This window comes from Bubalus kerabau, chromosome 16 (assembly GCF_029407905.1).
Source record: "Bubalus kerabau isolate K-KA32 ecotype Philippines breed swamp buffalo chromosome 16, PCC_UOA_SB_1v2, whole genome shotgun sequence".
Classification (NCBI taxonomy): Eukaryota; Metazoa; Chordata; class Mammalia; order Artiodactyla; family Bovidae; genus Bubalus; species Bubalus kerabau.
In genome coordinates, this window is record NC_073639.1 from 76,883,055 (window position 1) to 76,907,385 (window position 24,331).

General features: G+C 61.0%; 4 protein-coding genes across 12 annotated transcripts in view; 1 reads left to right on the forward strand and 3 right to left on the reverse strand.

Moving 5' to 3' along the window:
* LOC129629698 (protein HIRA) overlaps positions 1 to 547 on the reverse strand; it is a 46,803-nt gene extending 46,256 nt beyond the window's left edge. The window contains exon 1 of the mRNA XM_055549861.1: positions 165 to 547. Within this exon, the coding sequence (XP_055405836.1) occupies positions 165 to 201 (37 nt within the window). The 5' untranslated portion in view covers positions 202 to 547. The remainder of the gene's footprint in view (positions 1 to 164) is intronic.
* A 481-nt stretch (positions 548 to 1,028) lies between these two features.
* On the forward strand, positions 1,029 to 3,609 carry MRPL40 (mitochondrial ribosomal protein L40). Its single transcript, XM_055549869.1, has 4 exons — positions 1,029 to 1,174; positions 1,280 to 1,363; positions 2,358 to 2,516; positions 3,180 to 3,609. Exons 1-4 carry the CDS (start codon positions 1,122 to 1,124, stop codon positions 3,502 to 3,504), a joined length of 621 nt encoding a protein of 206 aa, XP_055405844.1. The 5' UTR covers positions 1,029 to 1,121; the 3' UTR covers positions 3,505 to 3,609.
* A 99-nt stretch (positions 3,610 to 3,708) lies between these two features.
* Positions 3,709 to 8,755, reverse strand: C16H22orf39 (chromosome 16 C22orf39 homolog). Of its 8 annotated transcripts, none has more exons than XR_008703317.1 (4): positions 8,319 to 8,751; positions 8,051 to 8,218; positions 7,705 to 7,913; positions 4,094 to 4,219 (listed from the first exon to the last, which is right to left on the reverse strand). XR_008703317.1 is itself a non-coding variant. In XM_055549871.1 (4 exons), exons 1-4 carry the CDS (start codon positions 8,383 to 8,385, stop codon positions 6,515 to 6,517), a joined length of 519 nt encoding a protein of 172 aa, XP_055405846.1. In that variant the 5' UTR covers positions 8,386 to 8,747; the 3' UTR covers positions 5,990 to 6,514. The 8 variants fall into 8 exon arrangements, 6 of the variants coding, with proteins under 6 accessions (XP_055405852.1, XP_055405846.1, XP_055405845.1 ...); XM_055549871.1 differs by lacking the exon at positions 4,094 to 4,219 and adding an exon at positions 5,990 to 6,640 and having other exon boundaries at positions 7,705 to 7,908; positions 8,365 to 8,747; XM_055549870.1 differs by lacking the exon at positions 4,094 to 4,219 and adding an exon at positions 5,990 to 6,640 and having other exon boundaries at positions 7,705 to 7,908; positions 8,319 to 8,736.
* A 674-nt stretch (positions 8,756 to 9,429) lies between these two features.
* UFD1 (ubiquitin recognition factor in ER associated degradation 1) lies at positions 9,430 to 24,281 on the reverse strand. 2 transcript variants are annotated; one of them, XM_055549867.1, is made up of 12 exons: positions 24,116 to 24,281; positions 21,787 to 21,919; positions 21,392 to 21,424; positions 19,569 to 19,690; positions 18,665 to 18,795; positions 17,620 to 17,692; positions 15,292 to 15,360; positions 14,382 to 14,447; positions 14,150 to 14,197; positions 13,507 to 13,595; positions 12,899 to 12,980; positions 9,430 to 10,328 (listed from the first exon to the last, which is right to left on the reverse strand). In XM_055549867.1, exons 1-12 carry the CDS (start codon positions 24,116 to 24,118, stop codon positions 10,254 to 10,256), a joined length of 924 nt encoding a protein of 307 aa, XP_055405842.1. In that variant the 5' UTR covers positions 24,119 to 24,281; the 3' UTR covers positions 9,430 to 10,253. The 2 variants fall into 2 exon arrangements, with proteins under 2 accessions (XP_055405842.1, XP_055405843.1); XM_055549868.1 differs by lacking the exon at positions 14,382 to 14,447.
* Between the last annotated feature and the right edge of the window lie 50 nt (positions 24,282 to 24,331).

A 24,331-nucleotide genomic window follows, 5' to 3' on the forward strand; every position in this document is an offset into this window, starting at 1 on the left:
CGAGCACGTGAGGCGCCGGTGCCCCCGCGTGGGGACGGAGCCCGCCCCCGCCGGCCCCGCGGCCCGGGCGCCCCGCGCCGGGGCGAGGCGGGAAGCCGGCCGCGGCGGCCCCGCGCCCCAAACCCCGGCCCGGCCCGGGGCTCGGGGCCCCCGCGCGCACTCACCATTGTGGTTGACCCAGGTCGGCTTCAGGAGCTTCATTGTTCGGCCGCCGCCGCCGGGCTGAGGCGAGAGCCGCGTCCCTCAGCGCGCCCGGGCCATGGAGCCGCCGCCGCCGCCCGCCCTCCGGCCGCCGCCCGCCCCGCGCCCTCAGCGCCGCCGCGCCATCGCCGGCCCGCGCCCGTCGCCGCCGCCGCCACAGCCGCCCCCCGCGCTCGGCCGCCGCCGCCGCCGCCACAGCCGCATCCCCCGCGCCGCTCCTCCTCCGGCGGCTCCCGGGCAACGCCGGAAGTCACGGCGCGCACCTGCCAAACGGCCCCGGCGGGAAACCGCTCCCCGCGTGCTCGGGCCGCGCGGCTCCCGGGCCGGCCGGCCGGGCGGGAGGGCGGCGCCGCGTCGGGTCCGCCCCGGGCGGCGGGGGCGAGGGTGGGCCGGAGGGGGGGGGGGGGGGGGGCGCGCGCGCGGGCGGGCGAGCGGGGCCGGGCGGGGCGGGCGGCGCCTGGGGCCGGGGGCGGCCGCTGCCCCGGCGGCGCCCGGCGGGCTAATTGGCGGGCTCACGCCGCCCCCGGCGCGCTCTCACTGGGCGCCCGCGCGCGAGAGCCACGTGCGGCGCAGAGGCCCGGCCCCGACGCCGGCGGACGAGCCGCGGCGTTTACCGCACGCCCGGCTCGCCTGGCGCACGAGGGCTTTCGGGCTCCCGGGCGCCGCCGGCCTCGCCGCGCTCGGCGCGGCCCTCGCGGGGAGCAGGCCGGGCGGCCCCCGCGGGAAGGGGCCCCCGAGCGGCGCGAGGTGCGAGGCGCCGGCCGCGGGGCGGGGCCGCGTCGGGGGCGGGGTCAGGCGCGGCGGCTGCCGGAACGCCGGGCCGCGAGGCTGCGCGGCGGCCGGACCGGAGAGCGGCGCACTGCGCGGGTCGGACGGCCGAGGGGCGTGCGCCCGGAAGTGGCGGCCGGCGACCCGGGGGCATGGCGGCCGCGGCGCTGGGGGCGGCCTGGCGCGCGCTGCGCCCCGCGAGCGGGTGAGCGCGGAGAGCGGGCGCGGGGCGCGGGTTGCGGGGCAGTCACCGGGGTCCTGAGCGACCTCACGGGGACGCGGACGGTGACGCGCGGCTGGTCTCTTCCAGGCTCCTGGGGGCGAGGCCGACGCAGACGGGGGACGCGCGGCGGCGGGCCTCCCTGCTGTCCTTCTGGGGACTCGTGCCCACGAGGTAAGCCGGCCGCCGGCCCGGCCTGGGGGGTCGCGCCCGGGCAGCGAGGGCGCGCGACGTTCTGTTTAAGTCTAACCAGGTCAAACAGTAAATGCAGAATGGTTGAAGAAAAGTTAATTGGTTTTGAAGGGATGCTTATGTAAAAGGTTTAAAGAGCACCGACAGTGCCTGTGTTTCTTACTTCCTGGAGAGGTGCGGGTAGGCCGGAGGTCCTTGTTTCCACCTGCGACCCTGGACACCTTCTACGGGCGTCGTTCATGAGACTCAGTCTTGATGCCAGAGGATTCGGTTGTTCTTAATAGTAACTTATTGGCGCAGCAGATGTGTTCGTCAGGGTAGACGAGACTTGTTGGTACTGGAGGATGAGGAAATTTGTTAAAACATAAAACGGCATAAACAGGAACTTGCTAGTCATTTTTATTATACTGTCTCGTTTAGTTTTACTCATGTTTATAAATCACATGTCTATTTAAAATGTGAGTGACAAGTTTTTAATGGATAAACAGCAAGGTCTAACTGTATAGCACAGGGAACTAGATTCAATATTCTCAGATAATGTGATGGAAAAGAATAGAAAAAAAGATGTATGCATGCATAAAAGAATCACTTAGCAGTATAGCAGAAATTAACACAACAGTGTCAAACAACTATACTTCAGCTTGAAAACTACATAAAAAATATGAGGGATGAGCATGTAATCCATCAGCTTGGTATTTTCATATTTCAGTTTATCTCAAGGCCTACCTGAACCCTTGCACTAGAGATGAGCACTTCTCTTTAATTTATGCCCTGACACTCCGTGGAGTTTTTCCCCCACTTTCTGGGTTGACCATGCCCGCCCAGTTCTTCTGAGGACCTCGCTGGAGGCCAGTACACAGGGTTCTTCCCTAGCGGAGAGTACAGTTCCAGTGTGCGGGCACTTTCCCTAGCGCCATGTCTCTGCACGCTCACGAGACCACAGAGGAAGACGTTCAGTGTCTGCCTTGTGCTTTAGAGCAGAGCCTCTGCGGAAGAAGAAGAAGGTGGACCCCAAGAAAGACCAGGCAGCGAAGGAGCGCTTGAAAAAGAGGATCCGGCGACTGGAGAAGGCGACCCAGGAGCTGATTCCCATTGAGGATTTTATCACCCCGGTCAAGTTCTTGAATCAAGCGAGGTAAGGGCCTCTGGGCTTGAGCTCTTGGGGCAAGGCAGTTCTGTCACCTTCGGGAAGTGGTGTCATGGGAGCCTCACACCTGTCGTGGGCAGAGTCATGGGCCGGGGCTGGCCAGGCCCCATGCTGAGTCCCCTCCTGGAGAAGGCGCAGGGCGAGTATGGGCGGGACGCTCCGGGCAGGGCTTGAGCAGGTTCGAATGTGGCCCGCAGCCCCGCCCCTCCGGATGGCAGGACGCCTTCGGCCTCCTGCTCCGGGATGCACGTGTGCGAAGCTGGTGGTGGAGTGGGGTGGCTGGGACTGCTGCCTCACCAGAGCCCATGGACACAGCAGGGCCGCGCTGCATCAGGGGCACCCGCCGTGTGGGGTCTCCTGGGGCTGATAATGGGCTCTCGGCTCCCTGGGATATTGGTGTCTGTTTTTATGAGGCCATTTGACTTTTCTCCAAAGCCGGTTTTCACCACGGTCTGCTGGGGGGATCACTGTTCCTTGTCTCCACGAGGAACGGCACAGGCTCCCGGTGGTGTTGCCGCCGCATCCACCGTCCCACCCCTTAGTTTGTCCCTGTGTTCCACGCGCGTCTCCAGCGGGGACACTCGGGTCCCGTGCAGTCGGCCGGCGAGGTTTGTGCCTCCAGGCCACACCCTTGGCTCTGCGTGTCCCCAGGCAGCGGCCGCCAGTGGAGCTCCCCTTTGAGGAGAGCGAACGGAGAGCCCTGCTCCTGAAGAAGTGGTCGCTGTACAAGCAGCGCGAGCACGAGCTGGAGAGGGCCGCCATCGCATCCCTGCTCGAGGCCCAGCAGGAAGCTCTGCAGGAGCTGGAGCTCACGGCCCCGGAGCTCCATGCCGAGGCCACCAAGCGGGACCCGAGTCTGTTTCCTTTCGAGAGACAAGGGCCAGACTACACGCCACCCGTCGCCAACTACCAGCCCCCAGAAGGCAGGTACCAAGACATCACCAAGGTGTACACACAGGTGGAGTCCAAGAGGTAGAGATGCGGGTAGCCGCGCTCGGGACACACCCGGCAGAGCTCACCCCCAGGCTCGGCCCGCTGCTCACCGGTCAGACCTGCTGTGAATAAACGTGTTGAGCCCCGTGTCTCTGTCTTCTGTTAACCCACCTGAGGCTGCCAGAAGGAGGGGGCTGCCCTTGCTTGCCTGGCGTGGGGAGAAGAAGGCCCCACCGCTGACTGCTGCCCTCCAGGGACCAGGAAGGGGCAGAAGCTGCTGGCAAGAGGCAGTGGCCACAGGGGTGGAGGTGAAGGGCATGCGCCCCGAGGAGAGGCAGGGCCAGCTCTGGGCTTTAAGCTGGGGGGCAGAGGGGCGCCAAGGAGACTGTCAAGGACAGGGACCCACTGGTAAGGCGGTGTGTCCCCCAGGATGGCTGACACCTGACCCGGCCGAGGCCACTCAGTGTGGGGTGGGTGAGGCGTGAGTAAGGTCGGCACCAGAACAGACACCACAGACTAAAGGGCTGAAACGGTGGACATTTATTTTTCTCAGTTCCAGGGCTGGACATCCCAGGTACAGGTGTGGGCAGGGCTGGTGCCTTCCAAGGCCGCTCTCCTTGGCGTGCAGATGGCCATCATCTCATGTCCCCGTGTGGTCGTTCCGTGCCTTGATTTCTTATAAGGATGCCGGTCATTGCGTTAGGGCCTGCCCCTGCAACCCTGGGCTTCCCCTCTGGCCCAGGTGGTAAAGAATCTGCCTGCAATGCGGGAGACCTGGGTTCGATCCCTGGGTTGGGAAGATCCCCTGGAGAACAGAATGGCTACCCACTCCAGTATTCTGGGCTGGAGAATTCCATGGGCTGTATAGTCCATGGGGTCGCAAAGATTCGGACATGACTGACTTTCACTCGAGATCCAGTTTCACCTTAATCAGCCCTTTAAAGACCAACTTACAAATAGAGTCATGCTCAGTAGCAGGGGTTGGGGCTTCCCCTGGTGGCTCAGTGGGAAACAACAGGCCTGCAACGCAGGAGCCATGGGAGATGTAGTTTTGATCCCTGGGTCAGGAAGAGCCCCTGGAGGAGAGCATGGCAACCCACTTCAGTACTCTTACCTGGAGAACCCCATGGACAGAGGAGCCTGGCGGGCTGCAGTCCTTGGGGTCACAAAGAGTCGGACACCACTGACGTGACTTAGTATGCACAGAGCAGCAAGGGGCAGGCCTCCTCCCGAGGAACTGGGTGGGGGGCATGAAGCAGCCCAGCAGTGAGGGTCCGTGTAGGTGGAGGCCCACCTCAGGGCAGGCACGCCAGGGGACGTTTCACCTGAGTGAGCACTCTGCTTGTGCACAGGCCTAGAGGACCCTGGCTACCCGCCCTGGCCTCGTCAGCCCGTGGCCCCTCGACCTTGCAAGCCTCCAGCCTACTCGGACAGGGTTACAGTCAGAGCCTTCCCCACCGCCCCACCCCTCACAGGTGCTTTTCAAGCCTGTAGCTTTCCTCGCTGAGGTTGGACAATCAAGTGAGTAAGTCATGGCCAACTATTTTGTCTCAGCCTTTTATTTGGTGACGAGAGGCTGACAGGAGGCTGGAGGTTGGTAGGGAGGTGCCAAGCGCAGTTCCCTAGTCAAGTCTCACGGCCAGTCTCACCTACACCAGAGACCCACAGTGCTGCCCGAGCAGGTCATGGCTCCCCGCCCGGCTGCCCCGCCACGAGTCCTCATATCACAGGCTCCCCAGGGTGGTGCTCTGACCCTGGCCCCAGAACTGCCAGCGTCCCTGAGACCACGCTGCACCGGGTCACCACCCACACGGCTCGTCACTGTGGGCTCTGTCCCGAGTGTGAAAGACGCTGCCTGTTTCAGTCTTCACGGCTGACGCCTGAATGTCCATGTCCGTCCCCTGAACTCAACGGGATGGAGGCCACATGTCCGTTTCGGGCTTGCGGTCCCAGGGCGTGGACACGCATGACACAGGCACGCCCCCCTGCACTGGAGGCATGCTCAGCATCCGAGCAGGCGTGGGGCTCCTCACGGCACTGGCACCCCGCTGCACAAATCCTGGGAACCAGGAGGTGGCCGCCGTTCCCAGCACACAGCCTCCCACGGGGATCTCAGACCCGGGAGGACCCAGCTGTCCCTCCCTCTCCTCGCACAGAAATGCCTGTGGATGGAGCTGCAGCCATGGCTGACGGGCCCTGGTTGCCAGAGGGGGCACCGTGCGCCTTCTTTATACTCACCTCTGCTCCGGGGGTCCCATGCACGCACCCCCACCGCTCACAGTCACAGAGGACTCCTGGGGCACATGGGGGGGGGAACCCAATAATGAAAGTCCTTCTGAAGGGGTGGGTTATTCTGCCCCCAAGAATGGGTTCCATGATGCGGAGCCACACCTGTGCCCCGGCTGGGGCCCAGGGGGAGGCGCCGAGACGCCGCAGGCCGGGTCAACAGCACCCAGCAGCGGGCCGGCCACGTGGCCCCAGAGGCGACATCATTTCAGCAGAAGAAAGAGACCTCTAAAGAAGGAGAGTTCTTCTTGGTTCAAGGACATGTATTTTAAAAGCATCTACAAGAACGTAAGTGTACAAAATGCTAACACTGCCTGCATCTAACTCAATATTAAAGCCTGGATGTAATTTACAGTCTCTATTTAGAATCAAACCTGTGAAATGTCTTTTGATATAATCCATGTTTTCTAAAAACGCCTGGGTGAAATTCTGAGGGAAGGAGCGGTGAGTGGCCGTGGCAGGAGGGAACCCTGGCCGAGGTACGTGGTGGTCACCAGAGCAGGGCCGGGGGGGAGCCGCCTGATACCCCCCGAGTGTCCCCACGGGTCAGAGCTGCGCCTGGAGGGTTCATCTGAGGAGCCCAGCCCTTGGGATAGCGTCCTGGGCCGCTGTCCCCAGGCCTGCCCGGATGCCCACAGGGACACTGCATGCTGGGTGGACCGGCTCCGAGCCTGGTGGTGATGGCAGGGCAGGCGAGGCTGGAGGTGAGGGCTCCGTGTCCCACGCTAGGCGGAAGCTCCCAGGGCCCTCTGGACTGTTTGGGTCGGTCACCCGTCCTTGTCCTCAGGCAGAGGGAGGTGCCAGTCTTCTGGGGGGCTCTGCCTGGGTGCCCACACCAGGCCGTGCTTACGTGCAGCCCGAACTCTGGCCCGCTCGCTCTCACACAGGGACCGCTGCAAAGGAGACTGGGTCACGGGCAGCCCCACACGCACCCGCCCACACGTGCAGCCAGCACACGCTGAGACCACTCCCCTCCAAGCTACCGTGAACACCTATAGTGTGGGCGCGTGCTTCTCCTGAGCCCCAGGGTCTGATGCTTTCAGTTGACCTAATCAGCTTCACCAGCTGAGAGAGGTTGGGGGCTGAGCTGTGAGGAGAGGTGAGCCTGAAAGCGTGGCCAGAGGCAGGGAAGAGGGCAGAGACTGACCGACAGCAGGCGCTGCCCCCACCAGTAACCTCGGGGCAGCAGGTCACCTCGATGGGGCCTGGGGTTTTCTAGGTGCCGTGATGGCCACTTTACATGTAGAATTTCACCTCCTCCACCTGTTGGTGTGTAAGAGCGACCAGAAATGCAAAGCAAACGTGGAAGCCCTGCAGACCTCCAGCCCGGAGGTGAAGGTCCACTCGAGGCCGGCGTCTCAGAGCTGCCACCCGTTTCCCTAAAGAAGGAATAATCGCCTCCTGGCAGATGCACCTCCTGCTTTCCTCATTACATGACATACTGCGGGCACCTTTCCACAAGTGGGTAGGTTACTAAACGGCTGTGTAGTACTCTGCGGTGGGGAAGATGTTCGTTACCTGGTCAAATGTCTACTACTGGACATCAGGTCACTTTCAGGACATTGTGAACTTTCAACTGTCACCCAATTACCTCCCTAGGATAAACTTCCAGGAGTAAAACTCTGACATCAAAAGGCATGCATTTGACATTTAGATAATCAAAACACCCCACATTCCGCCAGCACTGCCCAGGTGCTCAGACTCTCCAAACCCCAGTGGATGTTTCGCTGGGCAGAAACCACTTACTGTCATTTTAAATGTGTATCAGGCCATTTGATGTCCTTTCAGGGTGAATCCCTTCTCTATGCCTTTTGTCCACTTCATTGTGAAATCCATTTCTCTTACTGATATATTAAGAGCTATCTTTACAAGCTGTGTATAAAGGTTATTGATTTCTTGCCATATAGACCCGCCAACTTTCTCTTCCACTGCTCAGGGACTGGGCATTTACACTCACCAGTCCTGCGAGCTCTGCACCCTCACAGCTCCGCTCCGCTCTTCCCCCCATCAGCTCCAGGGCAGGGCAGAGATTGTGTTCTAACCGCTGCTGTACGTCCAAGAGCGTCCAAGCGGGAAGTGTCTGCTGGACGGACGGACCAAGAGCCCCTCCTGACTGGTCTCCCGTGCCTGTACCACGCCCTCTCCCAGCCTGGCTGTCAGACTGACCTTTGAATGATACAAATCAAAGCACACGCGGAGGGCTGTGCCCGAACCCCCAGTTCAAGGCCCGCCCCCTGCGCCCAGCGCCTCTGGTTCCCGGCCTTCCGGGGCTCGGCGGGCCCGGTCGGGTCACCTGGCCTCACCTGGGCTTCGGCGCTGCGGCGCTCCTCCCACTCGCGGCAGCTGACCAGGTCGCGCCGCCACTGCCCGCAGGCCGGCCGCTCGCCGTGGACGTAGTAGTGGCGCAGGAAGTGCCCGGCGCTGCGGCAAAGCTCCCACTCGGCGCGGTAGGCCTCGCACGGGCGCGGCGGCTGCGGGGACGGGCACGGGGGCGTGAGCGGGGGACCAGGTGCCCGCCCGCTCCGACCCGCAGACTCGGCTCCCTGGGCCCCCAGAGCCCACGGAGCTTACCCTCCAGCCTTCACCTTCCGCCATATTCAGGAACCGCCCGACCCGCCTCCTGAGGCCCGCGCCGCATGACTGACGGGCAGAGGGACCAATGAGCGCCGAGACTTTGCCAGTAGCTCCTCGCCCACCTCCTTGAGACGCGCCAGTGAACGGGACATCCGGGTTGGTAGCCAATAACAGCTGGGGGCGGGGACCGAACTCGAGGCGGGCGGGGCCGAGGCCGGTGTGGGCGGGGCAGTCTCTTCCCGCAGCTTTCTTTTCGTCACCTCGGAGGTCCAGTCACTGAAATGGATCAGCGCACCCGGGAACCAGCGCCGTGCGGTCAAGCCTGCGGCTGCGGCTGTCCCTCCCGTGTGCCCTCGAGGGCAGGGTGACTCCCGAGGGCGTCCAGGCAGGAAGCGGGGCGGAGGCCGTGCGGCTGGGGAGCCAGCGGGCCCTGCGGGTGGGCGTCCGGAGGCGGCGTCAGGGGCGAGGCTGTGCTGAGGCGGGGCCAGGGCTCGTCCATGAAGGACGCGCACGAGGCAGTGACGGCGACGGCAAGAGGCTGATGGCGCCTCAGGACTGCCCTGCGACCGCCCCGCGGTGGCCCTTCAACTCCTAGCCAGCTGGGTCCTCCTAGCCGAGCCCCCGCCCGTTACCCGCTGGGTGAGCCGGGGTCAGGGCCGAGCGCTGCAGTTTCACCAAGGCGTCCTTGCCGTGGTGGTTCACAGGCCAAGCTGCCCACCCAAGAGGGCGTCTACACCTGCCCGCGAGCCGAGACCCCTGGAGGGTCCGGCAGGTCACAGCCTGCTCAAGACTTCCGAAACCACTTGCATTGCCTGGGTGTGGGTTTGGGTCACAGGGCCCAGCCCTGATTATCACGATGGACTCTAATGCTCCTTCTCTGAGGACTCGTGGGTGAACCCTGGGGCCTCTCTCCCGCGGGGGACGGTCTCCTGAGTGTTGAGGGAAGCCTGTCCGGAGATGGGCCTCTTTGCCTGGAGCCGAGGCAAGGGGAGCCCCTGCTGGGCCCAGGGCCAGAGAAGCCCCCGAGGAGGCCTCTCCTCCGTGCAGACCCACGTGCAGGTGTCAGCCCCATGCTGGTACCTAATCAGACGCTTAGAGGCAATTCAGGTTTTGGTCACTGCCTGTTTTTTATTTGAAATTCATAATTGAAAATTATTTTCAAGGAACAAGTGATTAAAATAATTAACATGTCAAAAGAGCTCTTATTATATAAAGTGGAGACCTGAAACTAAATTAATACTAGTAAAACAAAAAAAAAAGGTCAGCAGAACTTTGAAAAATTTAATACATTTAAAACTGGGAGTGAGGCGTAGGGAGAAGAACATTTCTTCAGCTTTCATTCATTCTAACAGTTACATTTGTGCTTCACCACGAAGCTGTTTTTACAAAACAGACTAAAGAACCAGTTATTTCCAAATTAAATCAAAGTAAAAGGAGAAATGGTTCTAAATCAGGTTTTCCTTCTGAGGCATGGCTTTTTAGGAGAAAAAAAAAATCAACATGTAAAATAAAAACAAACACCCTTCCTCAAATACTTAAACTGCAACCAGCGTAATGGGATGATCACTATTTATTTAAACCGCTTTTTTCCCAGCCCAAAGGCAACAGCTAAGTATGACCCGGGAAAAGGAGAAATGGGGAAAAAAAAAAAAAAAAAAGAGCACAGCGTAGAGCAATCCCGCCCCTTCACTGCCCTCAGCAGGAGTTAGGGCACCCCGCGTCAGCTGAGCAGAGGGTGTGGGCATGAGCAGAGGCCCCCAAGGGGCCCCAGAGGCCTTCTCTGCCCCAAACCCAGCACACAGCCGCTGTCCCACTGCCCTCTTCCAGGTGACTCTAAGCAAACCCAAAGTGACGGAGCATCCCCTCAGAGCCAGTAACTAAAAGCCAGCATATTGCAATTATTTTATTTTCCAATCAGTCAACAGTCCCAGCTTATGGCTTTCTTCCCTTTTTACGCAACGACTGTCCTTCTCCAGAGAAAGCAACGAATCTGCCTCCGGCTTCATCCTGAGAAGAGAAAACACTATTTTCAGAAACTCCTGGAAATGCTTTGTTCTACCATCCCGCCTTCTTCCTTACTCCCACTTTATTCCTACAAATGTAAATTATCACCTGCTGAACTGAAAACAAAACCAGAATAGCTACAGCACCACAGCCTTTCTCTCAGGTTGAATATACACTGTTTTGCAAAGGCATTCCACGTTCAATGTAGAAAATGCAAAATATACCTCCTAGAAGAAAAACCACCCCAAAGCACACTTCCAGTCCCTGCTGTGTGCCTCCACAGACAACTGTCCCATCTCAGGCCACGCGTCTCTCCTCTCACACCAATTCCAGCCTGGGTCACTGTTATTTCCAGCTCTGCAGCACTGAAGCTGCCTTGGTGAGCAGTTCAGCGTCTCTGCACACAGCTTTGACTTCCCCTAGAGGCTCAGCTCCTCGGCAGAATGGTGACTGGGCAGCCCTCAGTCTACCAAGCTATTCTCCTCCCAGCAGAAAGACTGCTTGTTTTCCAGAAGCTCTGAAAACAGCAAATAACTGTTCACGAGCTCTGCTGCTAGTTGGGGAGACACTGCCGCTGAAGAGGACCCGGGATCCCAGCCAACACTGACCACCACCTGGGGCAGCTGGTGTTTCTTGGGGGCCCGTGCAGGGTTCTCGTGGTGGCGACCACTCAACGGCACGCCGAAGCCGAGCCAGGCAGTGTTCCTTTCCTGCAGGGCCTCCATGCATCCTGCGGTCGACACCACCTGCGATCGGCCGCAGGAGGGCCCCTGCAACTGCACCGCTTGAGGAACCTGTCTCCCAGGCGCTCGGGGCCGTCCCCCGCCTGCACGGGCCACGCTCCAGGGCTGCACACGGCCGTGGGGAGGCCCTGCTTCCAGGGCGGCAGGCTTTCTCGTTTCTACCCTGGCCCCTCGTTTCAGTGGCGTGTCACAGTGGCCTCCTGAGAGGGCAGAGGCGGCCCTTTAGGGGGCTCTTCAACAACTGAGAACATCTCCTTCAGGCCTTTCCCTGGGGCGTCCGCATCTCCTTGGCGTGGAACAGGGCCCACCTAGAGCCTCGTCCCACCTCACCTCTGGAAAGGCTGCGCCTTCAAACACAATCACACTCAGGCTTGGGGGTGAGGGCTTCGACACAGGAATTTGCAAGAACCAGGCACAGAAGTCTAAGGACCCTGCTCCACCGTGTCCTGGCTTATATCCAGCTAAGATGCCGCTGTTCCTGACCCACGGCAGAATCTCCACCTCCTGGAAGCTTTAGGGTCTTCCCTCGGCCCCAACCTGGAGCTGTTTCCACTCACTGCACTGGACGCTTGGACGGCCCGTCTGGGGAAGTTATTTCCCTGGTGCTTCCTGCCCCTTTGGTGTCTTTGAGCTCCCAGGACTGGGGTGCTGGCAAGGGAAGCTTTCTAACTGCAGTCTTCACTCTGGGGGAGTGGGCTGGGACCTTCCCTGGGCTCCGCTGGCAAGGCTCCTCCAGCTGCAGCCAGCCCAGCCTGTGCGTGGGAGCCGGGCGGGGCGGACACCACGAACAGACTATCACTGCCTCGCTGAGGGCCTTCCAGGGACCGTGGCGCTTGGCCCTTCTCCTGGGGGCAGGGCCGAGTGCCCTGGGACAGACGCCTGGTCCTCAGTGCGGGCCCTGCCCCCTGCCCCAGCAGGGCTGCGGCAACCCAGTCAGGCGCCTTGGTCTCCTCCGGGGCTCCCCCACGACCCCCGCGAGTGTGCCACCTGTGTCCCAGGACACCTGCCGGCCACCCCCATGGCACACGCGGCCTGGGCGTGTTTGCACACACCCATCTCCCCACCCTCGCAATGGTCAGGGACGAAGGAGCCAGAGGATGCCGAGGCTGGCAGGCCTGGCCAGCGGCTGGGTTGGGGTGAGCAAATGCCTGGTGGGGGGCCGTGTGAGCTCCTCTCAGCCTCGCAAGGTCTCAACGTGGTGTCAACTTGCTGAGCAATAAGGCAGGAAGGGCTGTGAGTGGGTCTCTGAGCCCCTCTTGGTCCCCAGGGCACCGAGCCTCGAGAAGGAGCAGGAGGCCGGGGTCTGAGGTGGGCGAGCGCGAACCCGCACCCAGAGCGCAGCCACAGCGGCCAGGCGGCAGGCTGTGCGGCTTCTCAGCCAGTTCCTGGCACCGGGAGAAGGGCCCGTAAGGCGAAACCTCCCCTCCCTGCCCCAGGCAGAGGGAGGCATGTCTGGAGTGCGGAGGCGCTGTGGTGGCTCCTCAGTGGTCAGCTCTGCCCGAGGCCTGGGCACCCTGAACACCGCACCCCCCAACCCCAGCGCCCTCACTCTCTGGTCTGTGAGAGGCAGACGATCACAGCTGCCGCCCTGCAAGACCGACCCGGGGCTTAAAGATCTCAGTGCACAGCACACGGAGCCTAGGCCGGACCCGCACAGGAGGGCAAGGAGCCGAGCCCTCACGCGTCCCCACGGCTTCAGCAGGACGGCCAGCCCAAGGGGAGGAGGCCCGGGATGGAGAAGACACGAAAGGAGACCCTCATTCATGAGGGAAAAAAATCCCCTTGTCACCAGGAGCCAAGGAAACGTGCCATGACTCATGAAACACTCACCTCCTCAACCTTTTTGACCAGTGGACGTGAGTTTCTGATGAACGTGATTTTACCAAGCTTAAATTCATAGTTGGGAATTCCTCTATAAAGAGAGAGCAGGAGAAGCGTTGGCGCCAGGAGAAGGAACTAGAGTCCACTTGTAAGCAGATAGAGGAAGCAGGGCCTCCCTTCAGCTTCAGGCTGTACCCACTACACCTCATGCCAGCCAGAGGGCACCTCCCGGACTCCAGGGGGAGCAGAAGGCACGGGGCAGGCTCTCCCGGGCTCACATCAGCGTCCTCCAGCCTCTCACTGTACACGATTTCACCCCCAAGAGGTCGCGTGCAGGCCCATGTGCGGCGGCTCACACGGCCGGTGCGGACGCAGCTCAGCCCTGCTGCCACCGTGAGGGCCACCAGAGCCAGGACTCTGCCCCGAGGCCCTGGACCAAACGACCGGGAGAGGCGGCCGGGCGGTCACTGATGGCGTGAGTCGGGACGGCCGGGTTGTGGGCAGGACAGAGGGCCGATGAGGCCTGCGGGCAGCTGGGCGGGCCTGGCGGTGGGGCAGCGCCCGCGACCCCGCAGAGCGCGGCAGGCAGGGGCCTGGGTCAGGGCTAGCACACCCACCTCTTGATGTCTCCGGGCCTGACTGGGGAGGGGCTGGGCTCCACCCCCTTCTTCTTCCCATCCAGTCTGTTTCCGGAGCCAGAAAAGGCCTAGAAGAGCAGACCGGGGCTGAGAGGGGCCTGGGGCAGGGGGCAGCTCCGCAGGCCGTGGGCGGGGACTGCCTCGGGAGCTCAGCGCCCAGCCCCCCGGGGCCCTGTGAGCTCAGGGGAGCCCCCTCTGCCGTGCCACCCAGGGCACTCGCTGCCAAGGACAGGGTGACGCGCCTGGCTGGGCCCACGGCTCAGCTCTGCAACCTGCTTCCCGGGCCCAGGCTGAGCCTCGCCCACACCCCCGCTCTCCCAGGGACCGCAGCAGCGTGGGGCCACCATGTGCCGCGGGACACGGCCCAGAGGCCACGGCAGAGGTCACGGCTGGTGACCCCTGAAGGGCTCGTGTGCCTCTGCTGCGCTACTGCTCCTTTCTGGTAGGCGAGCAGTTTTTAAGAAGTTGGGACTGCCTGGCAGTGGCTGGGATGATCCAGGAGAAAGCGGATGGACAGGCTCTGGAGACTGAGAAGGTGCCAGGTACATGTGTGCGGGGTCCCCCGGCCCTGGCCCGGCTGAGGTCCCTGGGGTGTCACCGACAGTCATGGGGCGGCACTCACACGGAAGCCCAGCTCCCCAGTGTAGCCACTGTGGTCAGCTTCGCCTTCCTGGAGAGACAGGAAAACAGGATGCGCTTCTCAGCGGGGCCCTCACTGCCCCTCTGGGACAGCCAGGACGCACGGGGCCCAGGAGCGGGGCTGGGCGGGGAGAGCATGGCTGCATCGGCACCAGCAGAAGCGGAACCCCACGGCGGGTGCGCAGAGCTGGGGAGGGATGCGGGGAGCGACTCACGGCTGACTCCTCGTGCTGGGCCTGCCTCTCCGGCTCCTTGTAGCCCAGGGGAGCATCGAAGTCCACCTGTGCCCGGGAGGAAAGCACCGTGACACGGGGCCGCACTCAGCCTCTAAGCTGGGACGGCAGCGTGGGCCAAGTGCGGCTGTAGGAGCCGCACAGAAGGGGCCACTTCCTCAACGGTCACGTGTTACAGTCACAGCAAGACTTTGGTACTGCGACCCCGCTGCGTCTAGACCTCCCCAGTTCTCTCACTCACACTCACACACACACACACGCACATATGACCCCGCACCATGCAGACCTCCCCAGTTCTCTCGCGCGCACACACACACACACACACACACGACCCTGCCCCGTGCAGACCTCCCCAGTTGTCACACACACACACACACACACACACACACACACACGTGTGTTCTGTTCTGAGCATCACTGCAAGTCAGTGCCCCCACCCCGGCTAAGATCCAGAGCAGTTTCAACAGCACAGGGACGCCTCCCTCCCCGTGACTCCGCTGCCCCATCCCGCCGGCAACCACTCCTCTGCTCTCCATTCCTGAAGGCTGTCGTTTCAAGAATGCCACATAAACGGACCCGGGCAGATGGAACCCTTCTGCTGGGCATCCTGCCCAGAAACCCGGCGTGCTGGGCCGTTGTGGGGACCAACAGCCCCCTCCTTGGAATTGAGTAGCCCCGCCTCAGCCTCCAAGGAGACGGGCCCCTGGCAGGGCTGATGTGCTGGCTGTCTCAGGACCAACAGCAGCCTTGCCACTGATTACAGGTCAGCAGCCTCCTCGGAGGGTCTGGCAGCATCCGCTGCCTGCTCCCCAGCAATCCCGGGGGCCGCGTGACACCTCCCCAGGGCACCGGCCAGCAGGACCCCGACAACCCTCCTCCCACAGCCACTCACGTTCATGTCGCACTCGATGATGGACACGGCCTTGTCCGGCTTGGTCTCCATCACCCGCAGCTCATAGATCTGGCGGGAGAGAAGGGGTTGGTTCCTGGCAGCTCTGGGCCCGTCACACTTCTGTCGGCACTCCCGGCCCCGCACACACTCACTCCCCTGATGACAGCCTCCCCGGCCACACCTCCTGCTGTGGAGAGCGGAGTGGGAGTGGGTGCCCCCCGGGACCTGTGCCTCAGCTGATCACTCTCGTAAGTGACTCAAATCTGACAAGGTAGTTAGGCAGCAAACTGCAAAAGACCGAATGTCTACCCCAGGAAAGTTCACTTCCAGGAATTAACTGCCAGCAGATAACAAGCTAAATGCCGAGTGAGACGCTGCTGAGAGCGCTGGCTCCAGCACGGCTCATTGTGGGGTGCACTGAGGCTGCCCACACCAGACTGGTTACATGAACGCCTCGGATTCCCGTACAACAAGGCAGAGGCGGCAGGGCTTCCCAGGCAGCCAGGAGGAAAGGAGGCTGAAAGCCAGCTGTGGTGTCGGGGACGAGCCTGTGTGTGGAGACCACGCACAGAGTCACAGGAGCAGGAAGCGGCTTCTGCGCTGCTTCAGGCTCTCTGCCCAGCGGCTTTCTCCTGCGCTGCTCTAGGCTCTCTCTCTCTGCCCAGCGGCTTCTACTTTGTGTTTCAGGCTCTTTCTCTCTGCCCAGCAGCTTTCTCATGCGTGTTTCAGGCTCTCTCTCTCTCTGCCCAGAGGCTTCCCCTGCGTGTTTCAAGCTCTCTCTCTGCCCAGCGGCTTCTCCTGTGCTGTTTCAGGCTCTCTCTCTGCCCAGCAGCTTCTCCTGCACTGCTTCAGGCTCTCTCTCTCTGCCTAGCGGCTTCTCCTGCATGTTTCAGGCTTGCGCTCTCTGCCCAGCGGCTTTCTCCTGCGTGTTTCAGGCTCTCTGCCCAGCAGCTTCTCCTGCGTGTTTCAGGCTCTCTCTCTGCCCAGCGGCTTCTCCTGCGTGTTTCAGGCTCTCTCTCTGCCCAGCGGCTTTCTCATGCGTGTTTCAGGCTCTTTCTCTCTGCCCAGAGGCTTCTCATGCATGTTTCAGGCTCTCTCTCTGCCCAGCGGCTTCTCCTGTGCTGTTTCAGGCTCTCTCTCTCTGCCTAGTGGCTTCTCCTGCGTGTTTCAGGCTCTCTGCCCAGAGGCTTCTCATGCGTGTTTCAGGCTCTCTCTCTCTCTGCCCAGAGGCTTCTCATGCATGTTTCAGGCGCTCTCTCTGCCCAGCGGCTTCCCTTGCGTGTTTCAAGCTCTCTCTCTGCCCAGAGGCTTCTCCTGCATGTTTTAGGTTTTCTCTCTGCCCAGTGAGCGTCTGCTTTCGTAAGGAACAGCTGAGACAGCTCCACCACTGAGAACACTGACCGGGAGGGGCAGGTCCCCAGCACAGAGAGAGAGCTCAACACCCCTCGTCTGGCTTGCAGGCCCCCCCAGTGACTGATGGAAGTGAGTCTGTGTTGCCGGGTGGCCTCGGCACCGCTGCTGCCGTGATCAAGGCTGCGTGAACATTCGTGTCCGTGCTCCGGGGCACGTGCTCACCTCTGTCTACAGCTGTTTCCAAACTGCAGGTCACAACTACCTAGCGACTCGTGAGACCTGCGGCGCCGCCAGCAGAGCAGGAGAGAGACCGGAGACTGCGCTCCAGCCCACGGCACCCCGAGGGAACCACTCGACTGGGTGCTGCTTCCAGAGAGCCTGGCACAAGGCTCCTCGGCGTCCACTAGGCCCCTTCAAGGGCCCAGGTTCCCGGGGAGGCCCTGACCCAGACCTCGCGCCACACGTGGGCGGGCGACCAGCCCTCAGCACAGGCTGCCCAGTCTTCTCAGAAGGGCCCTTTGGAGGATCCAGTCTCCATACTTCCAAAAATGGAGACCCTGACATGCATTTCAAGTCTATGCACACCTGAGGAACTGTCCTTCCCTTACCACGCAAAAAAGTCACTACCTTTTATCATCAATTTTTTTTTCTGCCCTTATACTTTAAAAACAATAACGTTAAGATTGCCTGTAATCCAAAAAGCTTAAGACAGGCAACAATGAAAATGTCCCCACAAAGCTAAAGGGAACAAGACTATTATTTAGTTTATGAGAAAATACAGAAGTGTGACTCAGAATCCATAAAACTGAACAGTAACAGCTCTTAGGACTGCATGTCTCACAGAGGGAAACTGCAGAGAGCAACCAGCGTCCAACCCTGGAGAGTGTCTGTGTGTGTGTATGGGTGTGTCTGTGTGTAACTGCTGTCTGCTCCCACAGTGTGAGAGGCCCCGGCACGCGTGGGGCTGACACGCACCTTCTCATTGTAATTGATGGCAATCACATCGCCAGTGGTCAGACAGGCGAAGTTTCTCAAGGCGTTTTCTAATCTGTAGACGCACATGGTCAAGGCCAACAGAGCAAGATGGAGTCCTCACCTCTGAAACAAGTGCCCACAGGGGTTCGCAGCATCAGGTCACCCTGGGCACTGAACAGTCGTGTGCCTCGTTGGGGCAATGATTCAGTAATAAGAAGGAAGCACCTCTAACATGTGGTAACACGTGACCCTCACTCCCCACTGAGGGAAAGAACCAGCCATGGGGCACTGAGAAAGGCAGATCTCTGAGGTGGGAGGCAGCTAGGCTTCTGGGGCCAGGGGTCAGCTGAAGACAGGAAGAAGGGGGCACAACCACCCTTCTGGGGGGACACATTGGCCAAACTCGCTGAAGTGTGCACTTCATTGCCATGTATATTACACCTCAATTAGAGGATTTAAAAAAATCCTATAGGAAAAAAGATTGAATGAAACGTAGGTAAAGTTTCCTCAAAACTGAAAATGTTTTCATTTATACTTCTGCTGTTTCTACCTTTTGGGCAGTAACTCGTATTTTGCCATTTGTTTTAGACTAAAAACACTTAATAATAACAATTTTAAAACAAAAAGTAGCCTATAAGCCCTTTCTTTAAAAAATACTAAATAGTTCTTAAAATTGAGTCACCTTGAGTGCCCAGACAAGGGAATGATGCCCAAACACAGCACACTTCATCCTCAGCAATCGACTGATCTGCATTAAAGACCAAGATCAGACACGACGCGCGGCTCCAGACATGCCACTGGGCTTTGGGCCAGGGTCCCCGGAGGAAGACACAGCTGCGCTCGGGTGGGGGTCTGCAGAGCGCCCAGCACGCTCACCCAGGCCCCCAAGCCGTGTGGACGCACTGGCCCAACACCAGTGCTCTCAAGTCAGTGTCGATCACGACTGCTGTGCCGCCCCCCAGCAGGCACACCCCACGGAGGCCGCTGTCACCCGCCACCTGCACAGCTCCGCCCACAAAGAACCCGTCCGTCTTCAGAAGGATACACGGCCTTGGGGTTGGTGATGTCCAGGAAGTCGGGGCTCTGCGGCTGGAACTTGGAGTACGTGGCTACCTGCAGGTTGACGCTCTCCACCTGAACCAGGCCGCCCTCCTCCAGCAGCAGGTTCTGCATCATCTGGAAGGGAGCAGAGGGGACGCAGTAGGGGCACGGCCAGGGGCGGCGGGGTGGGGGTGGGGAGGGAACCGCGGGAACACCTGGGGCAGCCAGTCACTGGAAGGGTGGCAGGCGAGGCCCCGACTGCCATCTCCAGGCCTCCCCAGGCCAGAGCCTTCCCACAGAGACTGCCCCCCACTTCACCCAACCCCCAAGGCCCCAGGCCACCCTTTCTACACTGTCCGGGACACTGCATTTCCACATAAGACCTTGTAAAAACACGGGCCCTCGGGTACCTTCAAAGCACCTACAACACCGAGAGCAGCTGGCAGTCACAGAAGACAGTGCTGAAGGTCAAAAGGACGGGGGCAGCCGTGGGGCCCTCACACTGGGGATGCTGCGGTCCAGCCCCCCACCCACCAGCAGCACCCCTAGCTGCCATGGGCCCCGCCCTGTGCCGCAGGTGCGGCTCTGCCGGCCTGTGGATGGCACTGGGCCAGCCTGAGTGCTGAGGTGCTCCGTTCCCACAGCAACGTGGCCGAGTGCTGTGGACGTTCAGGGACAGGCACGTGCATGCACACACACACAGTAGGGAGAACACGGATTAAAAACCTAAAACTCGGTATTCGGATCATTTGAAAAACACTCCTGCTCCATCACTTAAAACAAGCCTGACCCGGGAAATGGTAGTTTAACAGCAGGGCTGTGGTCTCCAGGCAGGGTCCTGGAGCGCCGCGTCCACGGCCGCACATGGCGGCCGCCCCAGGGCAGGGCCGCACAGCCCGGCTGCTCACCCAGTGCGGGAGGTAGCAGATGCCCTCGTCGGCCACGAACTCCAGCACCCCGCAGTGTGTCACGCGGTCCGAGTTCTTGTTGGTCAGTTTGAACAGCATGGGGTAGGTGATGTTAAGTCGGCCTGTAAAGAGCGAGGGATGAGGCTCAGCTTCTTCCAGGAAGAGAAATCCTGTCCCTAGACCCTCCCTGGGGAAGCCCCACCCCTGAAAGGCGCTAGGACCCTCATGGGGCTGAGCCCCGTGCGTCTGCCTGCCCAGCGGACCCTGTGCTCCAGCTCAGGGCGTTGCTGACACAGCACCACTTACACACGCGCTCGTCTGAGATCCCAGCTCCGGGAAGTGACACGTTTCACACTTATTCACAGTTTGCGTATCAACCAGGTGCTGGGCAAAGTCAGAAGACCCAACAGCACACCTCCGAGAGTGCCCAGACGCTCGTGCCAGGAGGCTGCTGGGAGGGGGTGAGGCTGGGCGCCCGGGGAGGGGGCCCAGCTGGAACAAGGTACCTCAGGCACCGCGCCCTTGTCACCAGCGTGCCCTGGGCTGCAGAGCTGTTCAGCGGACTGAGGTGGGTCAGGGTGAACGGACTGATCAGGAATCCAACCTTGGGTCTGAGATTCTTGCCATTGGACGAGACCCCGTGTTTCTCGGTCCAGTAATTTTCAAACTACATCTCGTGATTTTGAGAAGCACCTTGGGGTGCTGAGCTTGCTGCACCCCCTCACCTCCTCTACCCACAGGATTCCACCTGGACTGTGCCTCCCGTGACTGGCGAGGCCTGCCCAGCACCAGCCTGAGCCCCTGTCCGATTGACCCGAGCCTCCTCTCACATCTGGGAGCCGGCACAGCTGGCTCAGTCCTGGGTCAGCTCCACGCACAAGCCAGGCTCCAGGCGGCCCCTCCTCTGTGATAACTGGGCCTAAGGGCCGTGCCCCGGGTCTACTCACCCGCCAAGCTGGCTGAGCGGAGCACAGCTCCAGGAATCCCCCCGTGGGTACAGCAGCTGCAGCTGGCGCTGCCTAAGGGCCAGCCCCTGCCCCTGCCCAGTGCCACGGGGCCCTGGCTGTTTACACACCACAGGCACCATCCAGGAAGCACTACTGCCCCCGAGCAGTCACACAGGTGGCTCTGTGTGTCCTGTTCAAAGGTGAGGACATCAATCCAGAGACTCACTAGTCTGGAGTCAGGTCAGGCAAGGTGCAGAGCCCAAGCCAGCACTTGGCCCTCATTGAGCTGCCCAGCGTGCACCCAACACAGTGTGGCTGCCCCGCCCCAAGGGACTCGGTGTCTGTGGTCGGGGTCTCCCTAGTTCCAGGAGTGGGGCTGGGGTGTAAGGTCTCTGAGGGGCTCCTGTTGGAGGAAGGGTTGAGGGAGGGAGAACGGTGTGGCCTTTCCCGTTCCTGCTAAGAGGCAGGCAGGGGTGGGGAGCAGCTCCTGGGGTGGAGGGCTCAGAACTGTGGCTGGAGCTGAGGCAAGAGGCGCGGGGAGACAAGAGGCCTGCTTGCAGCGTCCTCCCGGGGCCGCTACCGTCCTTGAGGGGGAAAACCCCATGCCTCCAGCCAAAGCCGTCAGCTACCCCAGCAGTGTGAATGGTCCTGGCGCTCACACCCGCCTTTAGTCTCCATGGGACCTGACGCTGGGCAGGGACTGTCAGAGGAGCACCTGCAGGCCCCAGGCTCCCAGCCCAGCGAGCACCCTTCAGGGACGATCCCCAACCAGCCTTGCTGAAGGGTGCCTCTACCCAGGCGCTGAGGGGCTTGCATGTGGTCCCGGTGCCCACATTCACATCATCGCTGTTCTCAAGTCAGGTAGGAAGTACTTACTGAGTTGGTCGAGGGCTGATGGTGGCATAATTACTGTGAAAAGAATATTTAAGACCCGTTAAGAGAAGGAGAACTAATAGAACAGAACAGAACCCAGAGTGTAAGTGCTTTCTGCTGTGTCTATACGGAGGTACCCAAGGAGACCAGTGGGGCAGGCAGAACTTCACTGATCTGTCACAGCAAAGCTCGCTGCTAGAAGTTATCAGACAGAACCACACGGCCCTCAGCCATGAATGTGGTCACAACAGGACCCTCACCCCACCTCTCAGCCGTCCGGGGCCGTGACACCATGACAGTGACCAGATCCTGTTCACATGCAGATGAGGGCTGCTGAGGACTAGGGCCCTGCAGGCTGGGGTGGGAAGGGTTACGATTCAAAATAAAGTGGCACATACTCTTCCCTCCTTTCTCCACGTCTGACCTGTCATTAGGCCCCGCAAGCATGGACACGGAGAAGCAGCGGTACTGCGTGGAGAAGCGGTTCTGAAAGACCCGGGGAATCGGGTGGTCGAACATGTTGAAGGAGAACTAGAGGGAGGAAAGAGATGCTGCAGTTAACACAGAGGACAAGCCCGGTCCTCCCGTCTGCAGCCAGAGCGGGCCAGAGCGAGACTGCGCAGCCGCCGCCTCCCAGGAGTCTGGTGCACTTGCCAGCAGCTGCCACCCCACTCGTCCCGCTGTTCTCAGACGGCGCCCCCAGCAAGCCTGTCCTTCACCTCTTCCAGCCCGAGTCCCCCACCAGCAGGTCCCAGGATCTCCTGTGATGGCCACGTCCCCGCCCGACCACATTCCTCTCATCCCGTGCTTAGGAGTGCCACCAGCTGCTGGGCTCTGGCCTCCAAGCACCAGGGAAACACCACTAACCAAACAGCTCCAACCTCTGCCCTGGCAGAGCTGACGTTCAAGACAAGGGAGACAAGCACAGGAAACCGTCTGGGTGGCAGGGTTCTCAGCACAAGAGAGGGAAGGGAACCGAGAGCTCGGGGGACACTGCTTTAAGAGGACGACCAGGAAAGCTCTCTCTGCAGAAACCAGAAGCCAGCCCCCCGCCACCCCCGGCCTCCAGGAGCACCCTAACCCTTCTCTGGACCTCCTCTGCTCCACCCAGGCCCAGGGCTCACACCCCTCTCGTGGGGCACTCCATCACACCACCCATCCCTCCCACACACAAGTGAAGCCCAGACACGGTGCCACCACAGACACAGGACCCCAGCTCTGAAACTGCACGTTACAGGGAGGCTCAGAACTCACGCTGCCCAGCAACCCGGGTGTTCTGAGTACTGCGACCACTTCGAGGCACTGGGGAGGAAGAACATGAGGCTGCACGACACGACATCTGCTCAAAGGATCGGAACTAGGGTCCGAAAATACAGATGTACACTCACATTCACAGCAGCGCTCTTCACAACAGCCAAGGGCTGGAAGCAATCCCAGTGCCCACCGACAGACGAATGAACAAAGAAAACGTGATCCATTCACACAATGGAACATTGTTCAGCCCCCAAAAGGGAGGACATTCCAACACGTGTGACAATGACGATGAACTCTGAGGACACTGTGCTCAGTCAAAGAAGCCAGGCAGGGAAGGTCAAACACCGTAGGAGTTCCCTTATAGGAGGTGCTTGAGGCAGGCAAGTTCAGACACAAGAAGAAAGCTGGCTGCCACGGACCGGCAGGAGAGCCAAGTGTTTCCCAGGGACAGACTTCCAACTTGTCAAGACCAAAAAGCTCTGGACATCCACTACACAACAACAGGAATATACTTTACACCAGTGAGTTGTGCACTTAAGGATGACTGAAGTGCTAAACTTACGGTATACGGTTTTTTACAAGTTAAATAAAAACCTTAACAAGACAGCATGTCTTGACTGGATTCTAAGCACACATCATTAAAAGCAAAGTCCGGTACTGATGACATTGTTCACTAGCAATTCCGGAACGAGCAAGCTGGGCCAACTGTCTTCCACAGACAGCAAACGCAGCTCCTGCTTCAAACGGACGGTTCTCCACTCCCTGCAGCGCCGCAAGGGAGTTTTCCAAACCGTGTCTCTTCTTCTTCTAGGCAAGACTCTCCGCTGGACAAAATCTGAGCCCGAAGCCTAGCAAACACACGGCGTTCGGGATGAACGGAGGAAGTGGCTGGGGGCCTCCTCACCACCTCGCAGCACCCTCTCCACCGAAGCCCTGCCTTCTCTTCCCAGCACGAAAGAGGGAATGGACGCCCAGCGCCGAGCATGTCCCCGCCCCGCTGCCCCCACCACCCCGGCGCCAGCACACCGCGCAGCGCCCGGCAGTGCTCCGGGATCGGGAGGAGGGGTCCCGACACTGACACACTCGGAGGCGGTAGGCCGGGCGGCACGGTGCTCGCACAGCTCAGCAGGCGCACCAACGTCCAGTCCTGGAGGCCTGGCGTCCGTGGCGGACACGGCGCGCCTCCCGAGCCGACGCCACGACCACCACGCCCGCGCCGGGGCCGCCGCCCGGGCGCAGTGGGCGAGGGGTCTCGGGGCCGCGCCGTCCCGGGGCTGGGGCGGCCCGTGCGCTCTCCTCTTACGCCGACAGCCCCCAAGTCGACGCGGCGCTTGTCCGCTGGAAGCCGACACGGGTCTACACCCGCGAGACTGCGCTCAGCCCAGACGTCGGCGGACTCAGGCCGGGTGACTCGGCACCTCTCGGCCTCCACGTCCGCCCGCCCCGGCCGGCCCTGCGCGCCCGGCCACTTACCATAGTGGACGCCTCCGCCGCGCCGCGCCAGAGCGCTTTGCCGGGAAACGTTGCCGGTGGGAGCCGCCGACGCCCCCTCACAGCGCCAGCCGCCTCAGCCGCTTTGCGCCGGAAGCCTGGGATCCACCGGAAGTGACGGAAAAGCACTTCCGGGGGAGCTGCGAGCTCAGGGATGCTGCGCAAGCAAGCGCTGCCGAAGCGCGAAAATCAAACGCC

What these genes read in the sequence shown, in the direction of transcription:
- C16H22orf39 (XM_055549870.1), bottom strand. Translation starts at nt 8,342, where the DNA reads ATGGCGGAAGGTGAAGGCTGGAGG. An exon ending in CGGAAGGTGAAGGCTGGAGG is followed by an intron (nt 8,219 to 8,318) that starts GTAAGCTCCGTG and finishes CCGTCCCCGCAG; the next exon opens with CCGCCGCGCCCGTGCGAGGC. An exon ending in GCCGCAGCGCCGAAGCCCAG is followed by an intron (nt 7,909 to 8,050) that starts GTGAGGCCAGGT and finishes TTCAAAGGTCAG; the next exon opens with TCTGACAGCCAGGCTGGGAG.
- UFD1 (XM_055549867.1), bottom strand. An exon ending in CGTGGAGAAAGGAGGGAAGA is followed by an intron (nt 21,425 to 21,786) that starts GTATGTGCCACT and finishes TTCTTTTCACAG; the next exon opens with TAATTATGCCACCATCAGCC. An exon ending in TCATCGAGTGCGACATGAAC is followed by an intron (nt 14,448 to 15,291) that starts GTGAGTGGCTGT and finishes TCCCGGGCACAG; the next exon opens with GTGGACTTCGATGCTCCCCT.
- MRPL40 (XM_055549869.1), top strand. Translation starts at nt 1,122, where the DNA reads ATGGCGGCCGCGGCGCTGGGGGCGGCCTGGCGCGCGCTGCGCCCCGCG. An exon ending in GCGCTGCGCCCCGCGAGCGG is followed by an intron (nt 1,175 to 1,279) that starts GTGAGCGCGGAG and finishes GGTCTCTTCCAG; the next exon opens with GCTCCTGGGGGCGAGGCCGA. An exon ending in AAGTTCTTGAATCAAGCGAG is followed by an intron (nt 2,517 to 3,179) that starts GTAAGGGCCTCT and finishes GCGTGTCCCCAG; the next exon opens with GCAGCGGCCGCCAGTGGAGC.